Raw genomic sequence first — 16,523 nt, forward strand, 5'->3', positions numbered from 1 at the left:
ATATTTTTCCCCAGCTTTCCAAAAGATAAAGCTAAATGTTGACAAATATACACTGTCCTTGGAAAATCTGGCTGAGTCGAGCTCTTAGAAAAGAAAGCCATTATTATACTGGTTCAATGTCTTACTAAACTCTTCCAAAAGGGGTGCAGAGGTAAAAAAAATTGGGGCAATCACTCTCAGTCACAAGATATTTTCCAAGATATGTGATAGTGCCTAGTAAGGATATAATGGACATAAAACAGAAATATAGATGTGATGATAGATATGCTCACCTATAGAATCCCAAGAGTGTTAATAAAAAGATTTATGAGGGTCTGAGAAGAGCGTATCTTTCTCAAAGCAGGCCACACAGACTGGGTCCAGTCCCTTTTCATGTATTTATTAATGTCTATATAGACAGTTGCCTTATAAATATTCAAACAATGCTAAGCTGGGAGAGACGCCTAACATGAAGATTAAGAAAAAACTCCACAAAATGGTAATTTAGTCAGGATAATTGTAAACCTGCACCTATGTTGAAGGAATGACAGTATAACCCTGTCAAGTGGCAGACAGGGGGAATCCCTGGGTGGCTCAGCGGTTTAGTGCCTGCCTTCCGCCCAGGGCGTGATCCTGGAGTCCTGGGATCGAGTCCCACGTCGGGCTCCCTGCATGGAGCCTGCTTCTCCTTCTGCCTGTGTCTCTGCCTCTCTTCTTGGAGTCTCTCATGAATAAATAAGATGTTAAAAAAAAAAAAAGTGGCAGATAGGTAACCTCATTATACGATCAACATAAAATGTTAAAGATGACTTTGGCTGTCATTTATGGAGACCATGAAATCTTTCTGCTTTAGTGAGGTCTGAATTTCAGCCCTAGTTAATAGCTGAGATTTCAGTTAATACTATGGGATAAGTGGGCTGTTTGGAGACCAAGAAACTCTCAAAAATACTTGGGGCACTTATGTGGTCCTTTATCTTTTCATTTCTCATATCCCACCAGTTTCTAAATTAAACTTTTTAACCAAAGGTAATTATAGATTCACATGTGGTTGTAAAAAAACAGTCTAGGGACATCCTCTGCACCCTGCATCCCACAATCAGAAACGTTAATAGTGACACAATCTACCAAGCTTACTGATTTCATCTTACACCCACTCCTGTATTTAGTTCTGTGCAATTTAATCAATTTGTGCAATTTAATCAGATCTGTGTGACCACTATGGTCAAGGTAGATTCTAACAGGCACACTCCTTAAGCCTCCACTTAGTAAAAAATCATTCCTCCAACTGGAGAGATTCTGGACACTGGAGCTTGGAAGCTACTTATGGGGGCAGTTTCACCCCCAGAGCCATGCCAAGTGCCCAGTGAAGTTTGCACTCTTACTTCAATTGGCTGGATGAGACACAAAGCGAACAGCCAAACAATGCAGACCATAGAATGGCAATCCCTCACGTGACCACTGGAAAAGCAGAGACAAGAGCTGAGATTCCTTGTCCCTGCTGGAACCCCTCACTCTTTCCATCCAGTGGTCTCCACGCCAGTTCTTGCTACCTATCCCATCCTCACCTGTTCAAAGAATCTGCACGGAGCTGCTTTGAAGAAACAGGGAACCACCAGCGATCAGCTACGTAACTACAAACGAAATGAAAAGATTCTTTTTTTGGGAAAGCATGCAAATATCTAGTGCAGATATATATTTACACCGAGCTTTTATGTAAATTACAAAGGGAGCAGAAATAGGTGGCACACCCTTTCAGTAATTTCAGACCACCACGTCTCCTTTGTTGGCAACCCCGACGTGGGACATCAAGACCTCGTGGCACTGCTCTACCCGAGGGAGAACAGGATCTGAAGGCAAAGACTTCCTGGACTGCAACCCTAGGAAGAGCTAGAAAGGGCTAGGACGAGACAAGAACAGGCCACTGCCTGCGCGGGCTGGGCGCTGCGGCGGGGACGCGCGGGAGGACGGGGAGTCCTCGGCGGGAGCAGGTCCGGCGCCCTCTCCTCCGCCCCGACTTCAAGGGCGCGCTCCGGGCGGCGGGGCGGCGGGGGCTCCCCAGGAGGGCCGGGGCAGTGAGGGTGCGTGGACGGCCCCGGCTCCATGCCCGGGCCTGCGGGCAAAGCGCGTCCGTGCGGGGACCGGCTGGCCGCCCGCCGCGCTCCCCGTCTCCGCGTCTCACCTGGGCGGCCGCCGCCAGCCCGCCGTCCGCGCGAACAAAGGCGGGGGCGCCGGGCCGGCCGCGCGCTCCAAGATGGAGGGCGCCGGGGACTCGGACCGCCGCCCGCCCGCCCCGCCCCGGCCCGCCCCGCGCGGGCGCTTCCGCCGCCTCACCTGCCGCCGCTCGGCCTCCGGGGCAGACGGCTGGCGCGCCCCGAGCCTCCGAGGGCCGCCCGGCGCTCGCTCCCGAGCAAGGGCCCGACTTCGCGTCGGGGCCCCCCGCGGCCCCCCGGCCCCGCGGTGCAGCGCGAGGTCCCGGGCGCGCGCTCCGCCCCCTCCCACCCTCCGGGCAACAGCGCGGAGCGGGGCGCGCTCCTGCACCGGCCCGCGGCACAGGTTCCGCGCGCGCCGGCCCGCGCCCCCTCCCACCCTCCAGCTCACTAGCCGGGGAGCCCCGGGCGCGCACGCCTCGCACCCCGGCCGGGTGCGTGCCGGCCCTCGGCCCCTCCCACGCTCCGCGCGCGCGCGCCCCGGCCCCGAGCGCCGGCCGGGCCCCCGTCTCCCCCGCGGCGGCGCGGGTCCCGGAGCGCGCGCCTCCGCCCGCCCCTCCCGCCCGCGGGCAGCCCCCGCAGCCCAGCGCGCGCCCCGCCCCCTGCCCGCCGAGCGGCCCGGGCCCCGGAGCGCGCCGGCCCCGCCCCCCGCGCGGCCCGCCCTCCCCCGCGCGCCGCGCCGCCCGCGCCCGGCTCCCTCCCCGGCGGCCGCCGGCACTTTCCTCCCAAGTTGCCGCGCAAGTTCGCCAGTGGCCGGCGGCGGCGGCGGCGGCGGCGGCGGCAGGAGCGCCCGACCCCCCCTCGCCCTCGGCCGGCCGGGGCTCCCCCGAGTGCATGGGCGCGGGCCGGGCGGGCCCCGGGGGCTGAGCGGCCGCGCCGCCTCCGCGCCCCGAGCCCCGCGCCATGGAGGGCGCTGAGCCCCGCGCGCGGCCCGAGCGCCTGGCCGAGGCCGAGGCGCGGGCGCCCGACGGCGGGCGCTTGGTGGAGGTGCAGCTGAGCGGCGGCGCCCCGTGGGGCTTCACCCTGAAGGGCGGCCGGGAGCACGGCGAGCCGCTGGTCATCACCAAGGTGAGGCGGCCGCGGGACCCTCACGGTGACAGCCCAGGGGTGGCCGCGGGGCGGGGGAAGTGATCGGGGGTGGGGGCGCCGCAGGGGCGGGCCAACCGTGCCCTCCAGCCGGGGGCGCTCGTCCGCTGGGTCACCTGCGGGAACCGGGGCCCCGGGACGCGCGAAGGTGCGCGGTCCCGGCCGCTTGGCGGCGGCGCCCTGCCCCGCTGACTCCCAGCGCCGCTCAGGGTTTAAATGGCTCCTGTTCCGGGTGCCCTCCCCTCCCCTCCCCCTTCGAGAAGGGGCCCGGCTGGGTCCCCTGTCACTCCCGGCGTCGCCAGCGGCGGCCTGCAGCCGTGGGGCCGCCCAGGGGTTGGGGTGAACTGTCCCACGTGCCGGGGGCGGGGGTGGACAGAATCGCCCCCACCTGTGTTTGTCACCGAAGGGCCTCTGGTTCTGCACCCCGTGAACCTGTACCCCTTATCACTAGGAAACCCAGACTAGCAGCTGTCGCCAGCCCAGCTCGATTCCCATCAGCCCATCAATATTTACTGACTTTCAGCTTCCAGCCCTAGCCCCACGGCGCCCTGGGAGCTGCAGAAACGTACCGAAACTTTGAGGATCCTTTTTAAAAGTGGGATTTGAGCTCCAGTGTTTCTAATGTGCCTCATCAGGAATGTGTTTCCCGTTTTCTGTGTGTGTGTGTGTGTGTGTGTGTGTGTGGTGGGGCGAGGAGGCTGCTCTAGCACTTTGAATTCTCTTGTCTCAAAACAGAAATCGATCTTGAAATTTACCGGCTGAACTTGTATAGACCTGTGAAAACGCAAACAACCACCTATCATCCTGTTTTCCTCTGATTAAAAGTGTCAGTTTCCCTGGGGAGGGTTGGGTCCGGCCTTTCCTGGGGACAAAGTTCCCTTTAAAATGCAAAAAATTCTTGGCTACGCGGGTTTGAAGGTGACTTGCTGGGTTTTTTCCCTGCTTCCCTGCTTCACCACAGCAGGAAGGTATCGTCACCCCCACCCCACCCCACCCCACCCCACCCGTGCTGAATTTTCAGAAGTGGTGTAGCTTTATTGTTCAGGTAGCAAATGAGACACCAAACTTCTCTGTTCTGTATTTTCTCTCATTTTTGTATTTACAAAACCAGAGACTCTGAGGGGAAGCTTGTTTGATGTGCACTGAATTTATGTTCAGCTGGGGAAAGAGGCTGCCGTTGTTATAAATTTAATGTGTAACCCATTAACGAATTGGGTTCTTTGAAAAGATGGTGAGCAAAGTGTGTACAGCTTGCCCTGCGAGGGCACTTTCCTGCATATATGCATGTTAAAGCATATTCCCCTGTGCCATTTTTTTTTTCTTTAAAGATTTTATTTATTCATGAGAGACACACAGAGAGGCAGAGACACAGGCAGAGGGTGAAGTAGGCTCCCCGCAGGTAGCCGGCATGGGACTCGATCCCGGATCCCCGGACCACGCCCTCAACCGCTGAGCCACCCAGGCACCCATCCCCCCTGTGCCTTTTTAATAAAGATTTTACAGGCCATTTCTGATGGTAAAAGTTAAAAAGATCAGGTTAACTACTGACACCCTTAGCGTTTCATGTATTTCTTTTAAAAAAGAGGTACACAGGCAATTCAATGTATCTTTTTCAGACTTACCATTATAATTGGGGGAATAAGCTGTAACACATTAGTGAAGGTGAAATCTTGCCTTTTGGCCTTAGTAGTCTAAGGGAGTTGGAAGGCACTTTAAACTCTGAAATTCAATTGTTTAACCAGCAGCTGGAGAAGGGGATCCCCAGAGCACCTCTTCCTTTCTACGCTCCTCCAGGTACGAAAAATAAAAACCCTGGTGTATTCTCAGTGGCCTCTTGTTCTCTCTCCAAGAGGCCCCATTCTAGACTGTAGGAGGTGGGCAGTAAAACCAATAAACACACACCAAGACCTTTGGGGGCACTGGGGCCCTTTGCTCCCGATTTGGCCTGCTGGTTAGCTTTCACAGTACTTGCTAAGGTGTTTTTGTTTTCTTTTGGAAGTTTTTGTGGGTAGGCTAGTACCGTGTACTTGCTGGGCTTTTCCTGGTGGTGTTTCAGAATTTTGCAGGAATAAAAATGTTTGTGGTTCTTCTCTGAGAGGCTCATCCATCCCTCCCTTAAATTGCTACTTAGTTCTTATAGATGCTCCAATGTGACTGAAAATTGGTGGTTCCTTTGCTTAGGATAGAATGGATTCAGGAGAGTTTGGGACTTCTGTACTGAGTTTCCCTGTACACTTGTATGTACATGGAGAGGTGCATGGTCACACACGCGTGTATTATATATTTTCAATTACACGTTGCATGGTATTGGCGCTATTTCACATGCTTGTCTTTTCTCTTGGATTAAGTCATCAATTATGCTTGCTTACACTCCAACAGCTGGTAATTAACTGTCACTTTATTAGAAAAGGATGAAGGAAAGTGTGTCCATTTAGAAGAATCACTTAAAGAGCAAAAGGAAGGGATCCCTGGGTGGCGCAGCGGTTTGGCGCCTGCCTTTGGCCCAGGGCGCAATCCTGGAGACCCAGGATCGAATCCCACGTCGGGCTCCCGGTGCATGGAGCCTGCTTCTCCCTCTGCCTGTGTCTCTGCCTCTCTCTCTCTCTCTGTGTATATGACTATCATAAATAAATAAAAATTTAAAAAAAAAAAAAAAGAGCAAAAGGAAGCTATTGTGATAGAGACTTGGGAAAATGGTTCCACCTGCAGAATTTGGATTAATCCAAGTTTTGACTCTTTCTCTCAGTAGCTACTGAAAAATCTGTGGGGCTCATTATAACAATTGTTATTTGGGGCCCAAATTATAATGTTCTAATAGGATTTTTGCTTTATTTTTTTTTAGATTTTATTTATTTATTCATGAGAGACACAGAGAGGGAGAGGCAGAGACATAGGCAGAGGGAGAAGCAGGGTCCATGCAGGGAGCCCAATGTAGGGACTCCAGGATCATGCCCTGAGCTGAAGGCAGGCGCACAACCACTGAGCCACCCAGGCGTTCCCCCCCCCCCCTTTTTTTGGCTTTTAAAAAATCTCATAGTTAAATATTTTACATGTAAGATCCCTAGGATATTATACAATTCATCTTTTTTAAAAGATTTCATTTATTCATTTGAGACAGAGAGATACAGAAGGAGAAGCAGAAACAGAAGCAGACTCCCCACCAAGCAGGGAGCCAGACAGGGGGCCTCGATCCCAAGACCCTGGTATCATGACCTGAGCCAAAGGTAGACGCTTCACTGGCTGAGCCACCCAGGTGCCCCTATACAACTCATTTTCTGTATAACAGAATATAATGTAGGGGAAGCTTGAGCAAGTATGAGATGACACACTCTTTTAATAATAATAGAAGTCTGATTTGAAAGCCTCATAGGAGTGCACATCTTAGAACTGGAAGGAGTGCCCAGAACAAGGCTAGTTCAATCCGTGATCTTCAGATCGAGAAATTTTATCAGCCCATTTTATAGATGCCCCAGCTAAGGCAAGGGGAAGTTAAATGGTGTGCCCTGAGGTCCCAAACCTGTTAAGTCATGAGAAGGCCCCCAAGGACCAACTCTTGATCCTACATGTCCCCACTTCCTCTCTAGTCAGTTCCATCTGCTCTTGCCTGGAAACACTTGCAATGCCATATTAAATAACTTTGTCACATCAGATGAGGATTTCTCAACCCTGCCACTACTGGTATTTTGGTCTACATCATTTTCTGTTGTGGGGACTGTTCTATAGGATGTTCAGAAGCGTTCCCGGTCCCCACTCACTCTATGCCACTGGTACCCCCACTCCAGGTGTGATAGCCAACAAAAGTCTGCAGACACTGTCAAATGTTACCTGGAGGCAGAATTGCCCTGTTTAGATTAACAGCATCACTACTTTTGTTTTTAAAAGGATTTCAGCTTTTAAAGCTTAAGTTAACTTCTTTGTGAAGACATTGGCCTTTTGAAAGGTTTACTTGAGGGGCTGTTTTCTTCCCAAGTGCTGGCCCTGATAATAGGCTTTATTTACATAGTAAAACTCAAACAAATACTTGCTTCATCTGCATTTTTGTAGCTGGAGAAAGGAAGTGAAGCTGGAACTCCTGAGTGCTGTGTTTTATGAGCCTTCAGTGGGGCTACTGGGTTAGGACAGTCTTTTCTTTGGGTCTAGTTAGAAGTCAGAGGGATAGTTAACTTCCCAGGAGTGGCATTCTTGGAATTTGAAGTGCATGTGTAAAGTCCCACCAGACCTCTGCTGAAAGGTGACCACCAGATTTGTATCCACTCAGGCCATTTACGCTGGCTTATAGCTTGACATTTTACTAGGGCTACAAAATACACAATCCTGCTGTTTTTCCATGCTCCTGTCTGAGAGGGATCAGAAGTGATGTCTGTGTCCTAAAAAACCACAAAGATTTTGATTTGTTAGTATTTCCAAGGCCACGTCCTGATGTGGGTTATCTGGGGACTTGTTCAAACAGATATGATGGATGTAGGTGGTCCCCTGTTTTTGTGTGTTCCTTTCTCCATTGATTCAGCAAATGTAAAATATCAGTGGGGCTGGGTGGGGTGGGGGGGGCTGACTTCTGAAATGTCCCTGGAGGGCCTAGAATTTCAAATGGGTGGTTGAGGATTCTGTAGGGAGCATTCTGTGCACCAGCTGGGTGTCAGGAGGCCCCCTGCAGTCTCAGGAATGTTTCTTAAAGGGGGAAGGAATGAAGCTCTAGCCCCTCCTTTTCGCCATTTGTTTGAGTCCCTCCCTGAAGAATCCCAGAGCCCTAGCCAAGGAGCACCAAAGAAGACAGTACTTTGGTCCTGGTGTGGTCCCAAGGGTGGCTCCTTTGGGAAGCCGCTGACTTTTTGGGTTGCCTCTGGGGAACACTGCCACGGTGGAGCAGGGCGGGAGAGCTGTGGCTTGGGATGCCCCCAGCCTGACTCATCTCTCTGGGGCTTCATACCTCATACCGTTAAAACGTTTCTCTGGATATAAGACAAAGTCCTTCAATGTCCTTTCTAGTTTGAATACTGAGGGTGGGATGGAAGGGAATCAGGGCACATATTTTGGATGGAGGTCACACAGCCAGGTGGCAAATGTCCTATGTAAACCATTAGCCAGAGCTCCCGGTAGCAGAAGACTCAGGGCAAAAACAGACCGTGGGTGGCGGGTGGGGGTGGGGGACACTGAGCACCTGAGGTATGTTCTTTAGTGGTTTGAAAGGGACTCCATTTTGAGGCACCTGGGTGGCTCAGTAGGTTAAGCATCTGCCTTTGACTCTAGTCATGATCCCAAGGTTCTGGGATAGAGCCTCATGTCAACCCCCTGCTCATCAGCAGTCAGCTTCTCCCTCTTCCTCTGCCCTCCCCCCTTCTGCTCTCTGCTCTCTCCTGTGCACAAGCGCATGCATGTGCTCCCTTTCTCTCTCTCTCTCAAATAAATGAGAGAAATATCTCTCCCTCAAACAGCTTCTTTTTTAAAGAAGAAGAAAAAGGGCTCTATTTTCTTGGACCTGGCTGAGTCACTGTCATTGGTGACCAGAGAGGTTGGAGCTAGTGGCAGCCTTGGCCGGGACACATTGCTGTCCACCTGTCTTTATATTTGCCCCCAAGAGCCAAGTCCTTTGTCAGACATCAGTAAAAGTCTTGAAAATGAAGAATCTGATGAATTCAGCAGGGGATTAGGAACTGTCAAATGTAGACTTTTTTGTGCATCTTGCTCGATCTCTGTGTGAAAGCACACCCAGGTCCGTACGTGCGTTGACAAGACCCTGAACATCTGAGGGTGGTTGGTGGCCGAAGGCTGGGCTCCCTGGGCCCTGGGTGCTGTGCTGGCTGCAGCAGCTCCTCTGTTGGGAGATCCCAGACACTTTCTGAGGCCAGTCGCCCACTTCTGAGTTGTTAGCATGAGTGTAATTCTAAAGGTTTATTTGTATTTTAAGAATCATTAGTAGATATGGTTTTAAAAAAAAAAGTGGGTTTTCTTCGGTGTGCAGGTAGACCTGCTTGGCTGCTGGCACTCGCACGTGTCTGTGTTACCCTGTCCCAGTCTCTGCCTCACGCATTTGACCCGCTTTTCATCTTGTCCTTAGGCCTCCAGAGGTGGGTTGGGTGCAGAGTGGGAAGTCAGGTAGTGTAACATCATATCCCAGGGTCTGGTGGCTGCGAGGTTCAGGGGTGGAGGATTCTTCCTTTGACATTAATTGAGTTTGACTCACATGTATGAATCCAGAGGCTTCTGTGGTATAAAAAGCTGTAAATTTAAGCTGTGCATCACACTTCTGCACCGTGTTGCATTTGGACTTCCTGATGCAGTTTTAAGTATTTCTTTAACATGTTCTGATGTTTGTGTTTTGAAAAAAGAAAGCTAGTTTGCCCAGAGAGCTAAATATAAAATAACATGATACTGAAACGCTCTTAAAAATGGTCATTTGCACCTTGTCCCAGTGAGCTGGGAACTCTTAACTTACCTTTCTATTTCATGGCCACAGAAACTGGGCTCCGTGCTTGGAAAGGGCTGGTTTTTCTATTTGGAAAGCAGCTTGGTTTTGTCCTCTTGCCAAAGTAGTTTTGTGTCAGCATGCAAATAAACCTGGATCTGTGGATTTCTTAGGGCCTCTGTGGAGCTTTTCTTGTACACTTGGAACACTGTAAACATTCGACAAGATAATTTAAGGACTAAAAAGCTGAATAGACTTTTTATTCAGGTCTCACTTTTACTTTCAAACACCGTGGTCAGGAGTTGGGCGATGTTTAGAGGAGAAATTCTGCAAGCCACGGCTCTTCTAAGCTACAAACTTTCACTTACATAAAGGATTTTTAAACAGCTGAGGGTTCCATGTTACTCTCTCTGGTCTTTTTATTATTTTTTTATTATTATTTTTTCCTCTGGTCTTTTTAAAACATTGGCAGTGTCTAACACTGGGATATTCTGGACAGATTGTTTTTCTGTCACCTTGTTGGATCAAATATTTGCATTGCCTTCTAGTAGATGGAGCCTTTCCGTTTGCTGGTGTGAATGTTAAGGCTTGTCTTTGGGGAATGTATCTTAGTAGGAGGACAGTAGGCTATCATCAAAAAAATAATCACACCAACCTTGTTTTAGGTTCAAACATATAGGTGGTTCTGACAAGGCAGGATTTTTCTGAAATGTAATGCAAAAGTAACATTTTTTAACCGGGGCTGTTTTGTTAAATGGCCAGGGTATTGTTAGGGACCGTTAGCCCTGTTGAGATGGGAGAAGGAAGAACTGAGCTCTCGATCTGCTGGGCATGGTTGGGATTATCTTTCTTTTGGCCAGAGGTGACTAAGATGTTCAGATCAAAAGTAAATAATATTCCAGGCCTGGTAGATTCTGTGTGCTTTAAAGGCAACATTTTTACTTCTTAATGGAAGGAAGGGGACAAAATGTTAGTGTATCTTTTTTGAGTTTTGTTTTCATTTATATCAAAGTGGTTCTGGCACAGTTTAAATAATCAAATAGTTTTTTGGGGACTGTTATCATACCAACAGTTCCCCACTGCCATTTCCCCTTCCCTAGAGACAACGATTGAAACTTTCTAGCTGCTATCTTTTGGCATCTGCTTACATTCTCTATTGCTGCTACTTCTATTCCTAACTGTTGACTTTCTAGTATATAGAAAATTCTCCACACACCTCCTTCCCACTGTATACCCGGCACATTTCTTCCCACCCTCCTAGTTTGATTACATCACCATTTGGTTAAGAGAGTTTTTCAACCTAAGGTTGAATAGTGTTAAACACTATTGACATTTTGTGTCAAATACAGTTTAGCCTTGAATGACATGGATTTGAACAATGTGGGTCCACTTATGTATGTATTTTTTTTTTAAAGATTTTATTTATTTATTCATGAGAGAGACAGACAGACACAGGCAGAGGGAGAAGCAGGCTCCATGCAGGGAGCCCGACACGGGACTCGATCCCCGGTCTCCAGGATCAGGCCCTGGGCTGAAGGCAGTGCTAAACCGCTGAGCTACCCGGGCTGCCCCTGTATTTTTTTTTTTTTCCCAATAAATACAGTACTGTAAATGTGTTGTCCTTAATTTTTTTTAATATTTCATTTTATTTGTTTGAAGATTTTACTTATTTATTTGAGAGAGAAAGCGGGAGAGGGAGAAGCAGGCTCCCTGCTGAGCAGCAGACAACCCCCCTCTCCTTGCCCCCCCCATGTAGGACTTGATCTCAGAACCCTGGGATCATGACCTGAGCTGAAGGCAGATCCTTAACTGACTGAGTAACCCAGGTGCCCCTAAGATTTTATTTTTAAATAATCTCAACACAGCACAGGGCTCAAACTTACAACCCCGAGATCAAGAGTCATGTGCTCTACTGACTTGAGTCAGCCAGGTGCCCCTGCTTACGATTTTCTTAATCACGTTTTCTTTTTCCTAGCTTTATTCGTTGTAAGAATACAATATATGATACATACAATGTAGAGAATACGTGAAACATACAAAGATCACATTATGGGCCAGGCTACTAGTCAATAGTAGGTAGGCTATTAGTAGTTATGTTTTTGGGGAAGTCAGAAGTTCTGTACTTATTTCCCACTGTGTGGGGCATCAGTATCCCTAACCCCCTTGTTCAAGGGTCGAGTGTAATTGTTTGTTGTGGGGGGACTGCCCTATGCACTGTAAGACGAGTAGTATACCTGGCCTGTACCCATTATATGGCAGTAGCACCCCTCACCCCAGTTGTGACAACCAAACATGTCTCCAGACATTGTTAAATGTCTCTTGGAGGGGGTGCAAAGTCACCCTCTTAGAGAAGCACTGAGTTAGCAATATTCAATGTTTGCATTTTTTTGATGGCCAGTGCTAATCTGGTAGTAGAAAACTATGATTATTTTTCCTGTGCAAGTTTTCATAATCACTAAGGTTAATGGTAGTTTTTGTTTCTTTGCTTCATTGCCTGCACACTCATCATTGATTAAGCCTCCAAATCTTCCCTCATTGTGAAAAATCTTTTAATATATTCGAACACACAGGGGGTAGTCTTTGAAGACCTTCCCTGTCTGAAAATGTCATTTTATCTCGACAGCGAAGGATTGTTTGGTCTAGAGGTCTCCATTGGAGATGGTTCTCCTTCAGCACTTTGCAGATGCAGTTCATTCTCCACTGGTGCTCGGTATTGCTGTAGAGAGAGCAGACCTTTGTGTTTCTTGCTCTTTGGAGTGGTGCTGATTTTTTCTGACTTGTTTTTCATTGTATTTTTGTTCTTTTTTTTAAGATTTTTTTTTTTAAGATTTTATTTATTTATTCATGAGAGAGGCAGAGACATAGGCAGAGGGAGAAGCAGGCTCCCTGTGGGGAGCCCAATGTAGGACTCAATCCCAGAACTCTGGGATCACGACCTGAGCCCAAGGCAGACGCTCAACCACTGAACCACCCGGCCGCACCTCTGTTGCTTTTTTGTTTTGGCTTTTCTCTTCCCTATTAAAGGTTCCCTTCCAATGTTTAGTGATCCTTGCTGTCTGCACGTACTTAACAGTAGGTGACCAAAATATTCTTTGGAAGCTGTGTGCTTGTGGCTTAGAGATCTTGTGAGGTTGCTTCCCTAGGGAGTCCTTTAAGGGCATAGCTTTAGTTGGTTCTTTTGGGCCGATCCCGTCCTTGTCAAATGGTAATTCTTACCTCTACTGAAAATAAATTTCCAGTATAGGGCAGATTTGAATGGTGATGTGAGGTATACCAGTTTAGGGGATCCCTGCTTTGATCAGCAAGGTAAGAGTGGTCACTTCTGCCCCCTATGTGGCCACAGTGGTTCCAGTTTGTTGGGAAAATTGTTATCAGTGTTAAGTGGCAGTGGTATGTTTGAGGCTAGATCTTTACTCTGTCCTTAACCTTTTTAATCTTCCATCCTCCGACTGTCAAACTAGAGTCATCCCTATTCTATTATAATATCATGGGAATTAAATTAAGTATGTTATATAAAGCTAGCTGTAGGGAATTTAAATTCCTTATCTCCTCCCCTTCCCTTGTACTATTCAATTCTGTTTCATTAAGAATTGGAAAACAGGGGTGTGGGAGTGACTGGGTGACAGGCACTGAGGGGGGCACTTGATGGGATGAGCACTGGGTGTTATTCTATATGTTGGCAAATTGAACACCAATAAAGAATAAATTTATTAAAAAAAAAAAAAAGAATTGGAAAACAGGGGAGCCTGGCTGGCTCAGTCAGTAGAGCATGCAATTCTCGATCTCGGGGTTTTGAGTTTGAGCCCCACGTTGGGTGTAGAGATTACTTGAAAATAAAATCTTTAAATTTTGGAAACTACAAAAAATAATGTTAATGTGTTGAACCACCAACTCACTATGAAAAGACTTTTAGCTAGATTTTGCATGGCAACATTTTAATTGTCTCCTACAGATTTGATTTGTTTTGATTTTTGTAGAGATTTTATTTATTCATGAGAGATAGAGGCAGAGACACAGATTCACAAACCTGAGATCAAGAGTCACACATTCCAGTGACTGAGCCAGCCAGGCACCCCATCTGTCAGTTTTTTTAATAATAATGTTCCTGGATTTTATAATAGTAACAATAGCTCTTTCAGATCAATGTGATATTCAGAAGAATAGGATTTTAGAAGAGTGACCCTGGGAAGTGAAAATAAGTAGGAGAGATGAAAGCTGACTACTCCTGTGACAAGAGGTTCTGTTTGGTGACTGCTTCAGTCTGTGGCAGTAGCAGGTGTTTCAGGGCATGGGGCTGGAGGCCGGGCTTATCAGCGGTGCTATCAGCTCACTGGAATCGTCCGGGTCTCCTCCTGGTCTCCTCCTGGACGCACTGCTGGACTACATTTCGCAGCTTGCCACAGCTGTCTGTGACCTTGTGACCGTTCTGCCCTAGCAGATGCAAGGGGGGTGATGTCTGCCATTTCAGCCTGTCCTCCTTCCTCTTCTGCTTGTCTGGAAAGAAGCAGAGCCCTGTCAGCATGGATCCCCGAATACGTGAGAGAGGAGGGGGCTGCCCGCAGCAGGATTACCTTCCAGTAACACCAGTACGGCGCAGAAAGCAAGCCTCTGCTGTGTCCGAGCCGTTCACTACACATTTCTTGGATTACTTGCTCTAAGAGACCGTTCTAACAAATGAAATCCAGAGAGAAATCAAAGTTCTTCTTTTAACACATGTACACCCGGCTTTAAGAGATCGGATATATGGCACTTAACTTACATGCGTCCAGGAGGGAATGATTATTTGCTTTGTAGAAGGAATCACTGTGGGTGTCCAATTAGCAGGTAGCTTATTCCCCACACTCTGATTATAGAAAATGGGACCTGTGTGCCATAGTTTTGGCTTCCTTCCACCTTAGCTTTTTGTCTCAGACAATAATTTAATTTTCACCCTGTCTTGGTTTGCCTTCTCCTTGCTGCAGAGGATTGCCTAGAAGCTACAGAGAGGTAGGGCGGAGGCGGGGAGCCCGCAGCCTGGGTCCTGAGCTGTCAGTAGGGCTGGGCCTGAGGGGCGTGGGTGGCCAGCTGCTGCTCCGAGGTCCCCGAGGTCCTCCTTTCCTTCGCCACCACGGTTAGTGCAGAAGATGCTGCCTGGAGGGTTCCACATTCCAGGCCCAGGGGCACGGCTGCCTCTGTCAGAGTAATGAATTCTAACCTTGTATGGCAGACGTTTCCCCTCTGGGGAGCAGGACTCCGACTCCTGGGTTAGAGCGTGGAAGAAAGGGAGGCAGAGATGAGTGCGCAGTCCGAGTGCTCTCGGGAGGAAGGGGCAGTTGCCGTAGGGATCTGAGGGAGAGGAGGAGGATCTCTCCTACTTCGGGGCTGGAAAGCCTGGTGCGGTGGTGGGCAAGGTAGGCCTCGCGGCTGCTAGCCCTCCATGTAGCCCTCCTGACTTTACGGGGAGGTGAAGGTGGCTCTTTGCCTGTGGCTTGCACATGCTCAAGCTGCATCTGTTTATGATGACCGTGCATATGTTTGTAAATTTGTAAGCACAGAGATTTTTTTTTTAGCACAGAGATATTTATCAGTGCTAATTGTACATATGCTTTATAAATTTTTAAGCGTAGTGATGGTTATTCTTGGTGCAGAAACATTAAAACATTATTTTCCTTGAAAATAAAGGAAATGATTGATCAGTAGCCCAAAACATATGGTAATCTTGTTTCTGTGGTATAGCTATATTGATTCATTTTCCCCATCTCTAGAATTCTTTGCTTTGTACCACATAGATCTAATTATTCATTCCTTGAAGGTAATTCTCCTAAGAATTGTATTGTTAGTCTTTGGAATCAGATTAAGCTTAGAGGAAGCTAAGCCTTATGTATGCCGCTTGAATTTTTAAATGACATGTTTTGGGGACGCGTGGGTGGCTCGGCGGTTGTACGTCTGCTTTTGGCTCAGGGCATGATCCCAGGTCTGGGGATCGAGTCCCACCTCGGGTTCCTGCAGGGACCCTGCTTCTCCTTCTCCCTCTGTCTCTGCCTCTCTCTCTATCTCGCATGAATAAATAAATAAAAAATATATATTTTTTAATGACATGTTTTGTTATTGTGGAATATATTAAGTTTTTTTTAGGTGTATTTTTTTCAAAAGCCCTTAACTTCTGGGAAACTGTATTGGTCAAATATGTCACTCTTTAATACAACTGTGTGCTTTTTTTGGTATGTTTAGCTTTTCTTTTAATTTTCCTTCGTGTTTACATGTCCCTGAAACCCCCTCCCTTTTTTTTTTGAGTAGGCTCTACCCTGACCCAGCGTGGGAACCGATGTGGGGCTTGAACTCATGATCCTGAGATCAGGACCTGAGCTCTGAGATCAAGAGCATCCGGGCACCCCTAGATGTCCTGTACCTTGAATGAAGTTTGGGAAGGAAACATCTGGACTAGGATAGATAGGCCTCCTGCTGCTCCAATCATATTTATTTTGTTTCAGTTTAACTTCCACAAGATTTCCCAGCTGATCCTCTAGGGTTTATAAGGTTGGTGGGGGAGGGGGTACTATTTCCATCCTCCTTCCCCATCTGCATTGACAGGTGTTTAGGAGAAAGGAATGACAACCTGACACCACAAAGGTACATTCTCCATTCTCTGCTAGTAACTAAGGATGCTCCTTCTTGTGTCCTGGGAACTGGGTCTGTTTTTCCAGAGTTCTGGTCTCAAAATACCCATGGCTGCAGTTGTTGTCTGAAAAAGATGTCTTACAAAAAACTGCATTGTCTGCCTTTCTTTGTGACCATTGTACAGATAGCTTTGACAGCTCTTGTTTCCTTTGCCATATGCTGCAATGTTGGTTTCTCTGGAAGCTTCTTCC

At 48.3% G+C, this 16,523-nt stretch overlaps 1 protein-coding gene and 1 long non-coding RNA gene across 3 annotated transcripts in view; one reads left to right on the plus strand and one right to left on the minus strand.

The window, feature by feature from the left end:
• Positions 1-358: 358 nt before the first annotated feature.
• Positions 359-2,137, minus strand: LOC118353627 (uncharacterized). Its single transcript, XR_004812850.2, has 3 exons — positions 1,728-2,137; positions 1,545-1,610; positions 359-701 (listed from the first exon to the last, which is right to left on the minus strand). It is a non-coding gene; the product is annotated as an uncharacterized LOC118353627 (long non-coding RNA).
• A 715-nt stretch (positions 2,138-2,852) lies between these two features.
• SHROOM2 (shroom family member 2) overlaps positions 2,853-16,523 on the plus strand; it is a 143,420-nt gene continuing 129,749 nt past the window's right edge. The window contains exon 1 of one of the 2 annotated variants that reach the window (XM_025436213.3): positions 2,853-3,254. In XM_025436213.3, the coding sequence (XP_025291998.3) occupies positions 3,090-3,254 (165 nt within the window). In that variant the 5' untranslated portion in view covers positions 2,853-3,089. The remainder of the gene's footprint in view (positions 3,255-16,523) is intronic. The other variant, XM_025436208.3, reaches the window with a different exon arrangement.

Source organism: Canis lupus, chromosome X (genome assembly GCF_003254725.2).
Source record: "Canis lupus dingo isolate Sandy chromosome X, ASM325472v2, whole genome shotgun sequence".
In the NCBI taxonomy this organism is placed as follows: domain Eukaryota; kingdom Metazoa; phylum Chordata; class Mammalia; order Carnivora; family Canidae; genus Canis; species Canis lupus.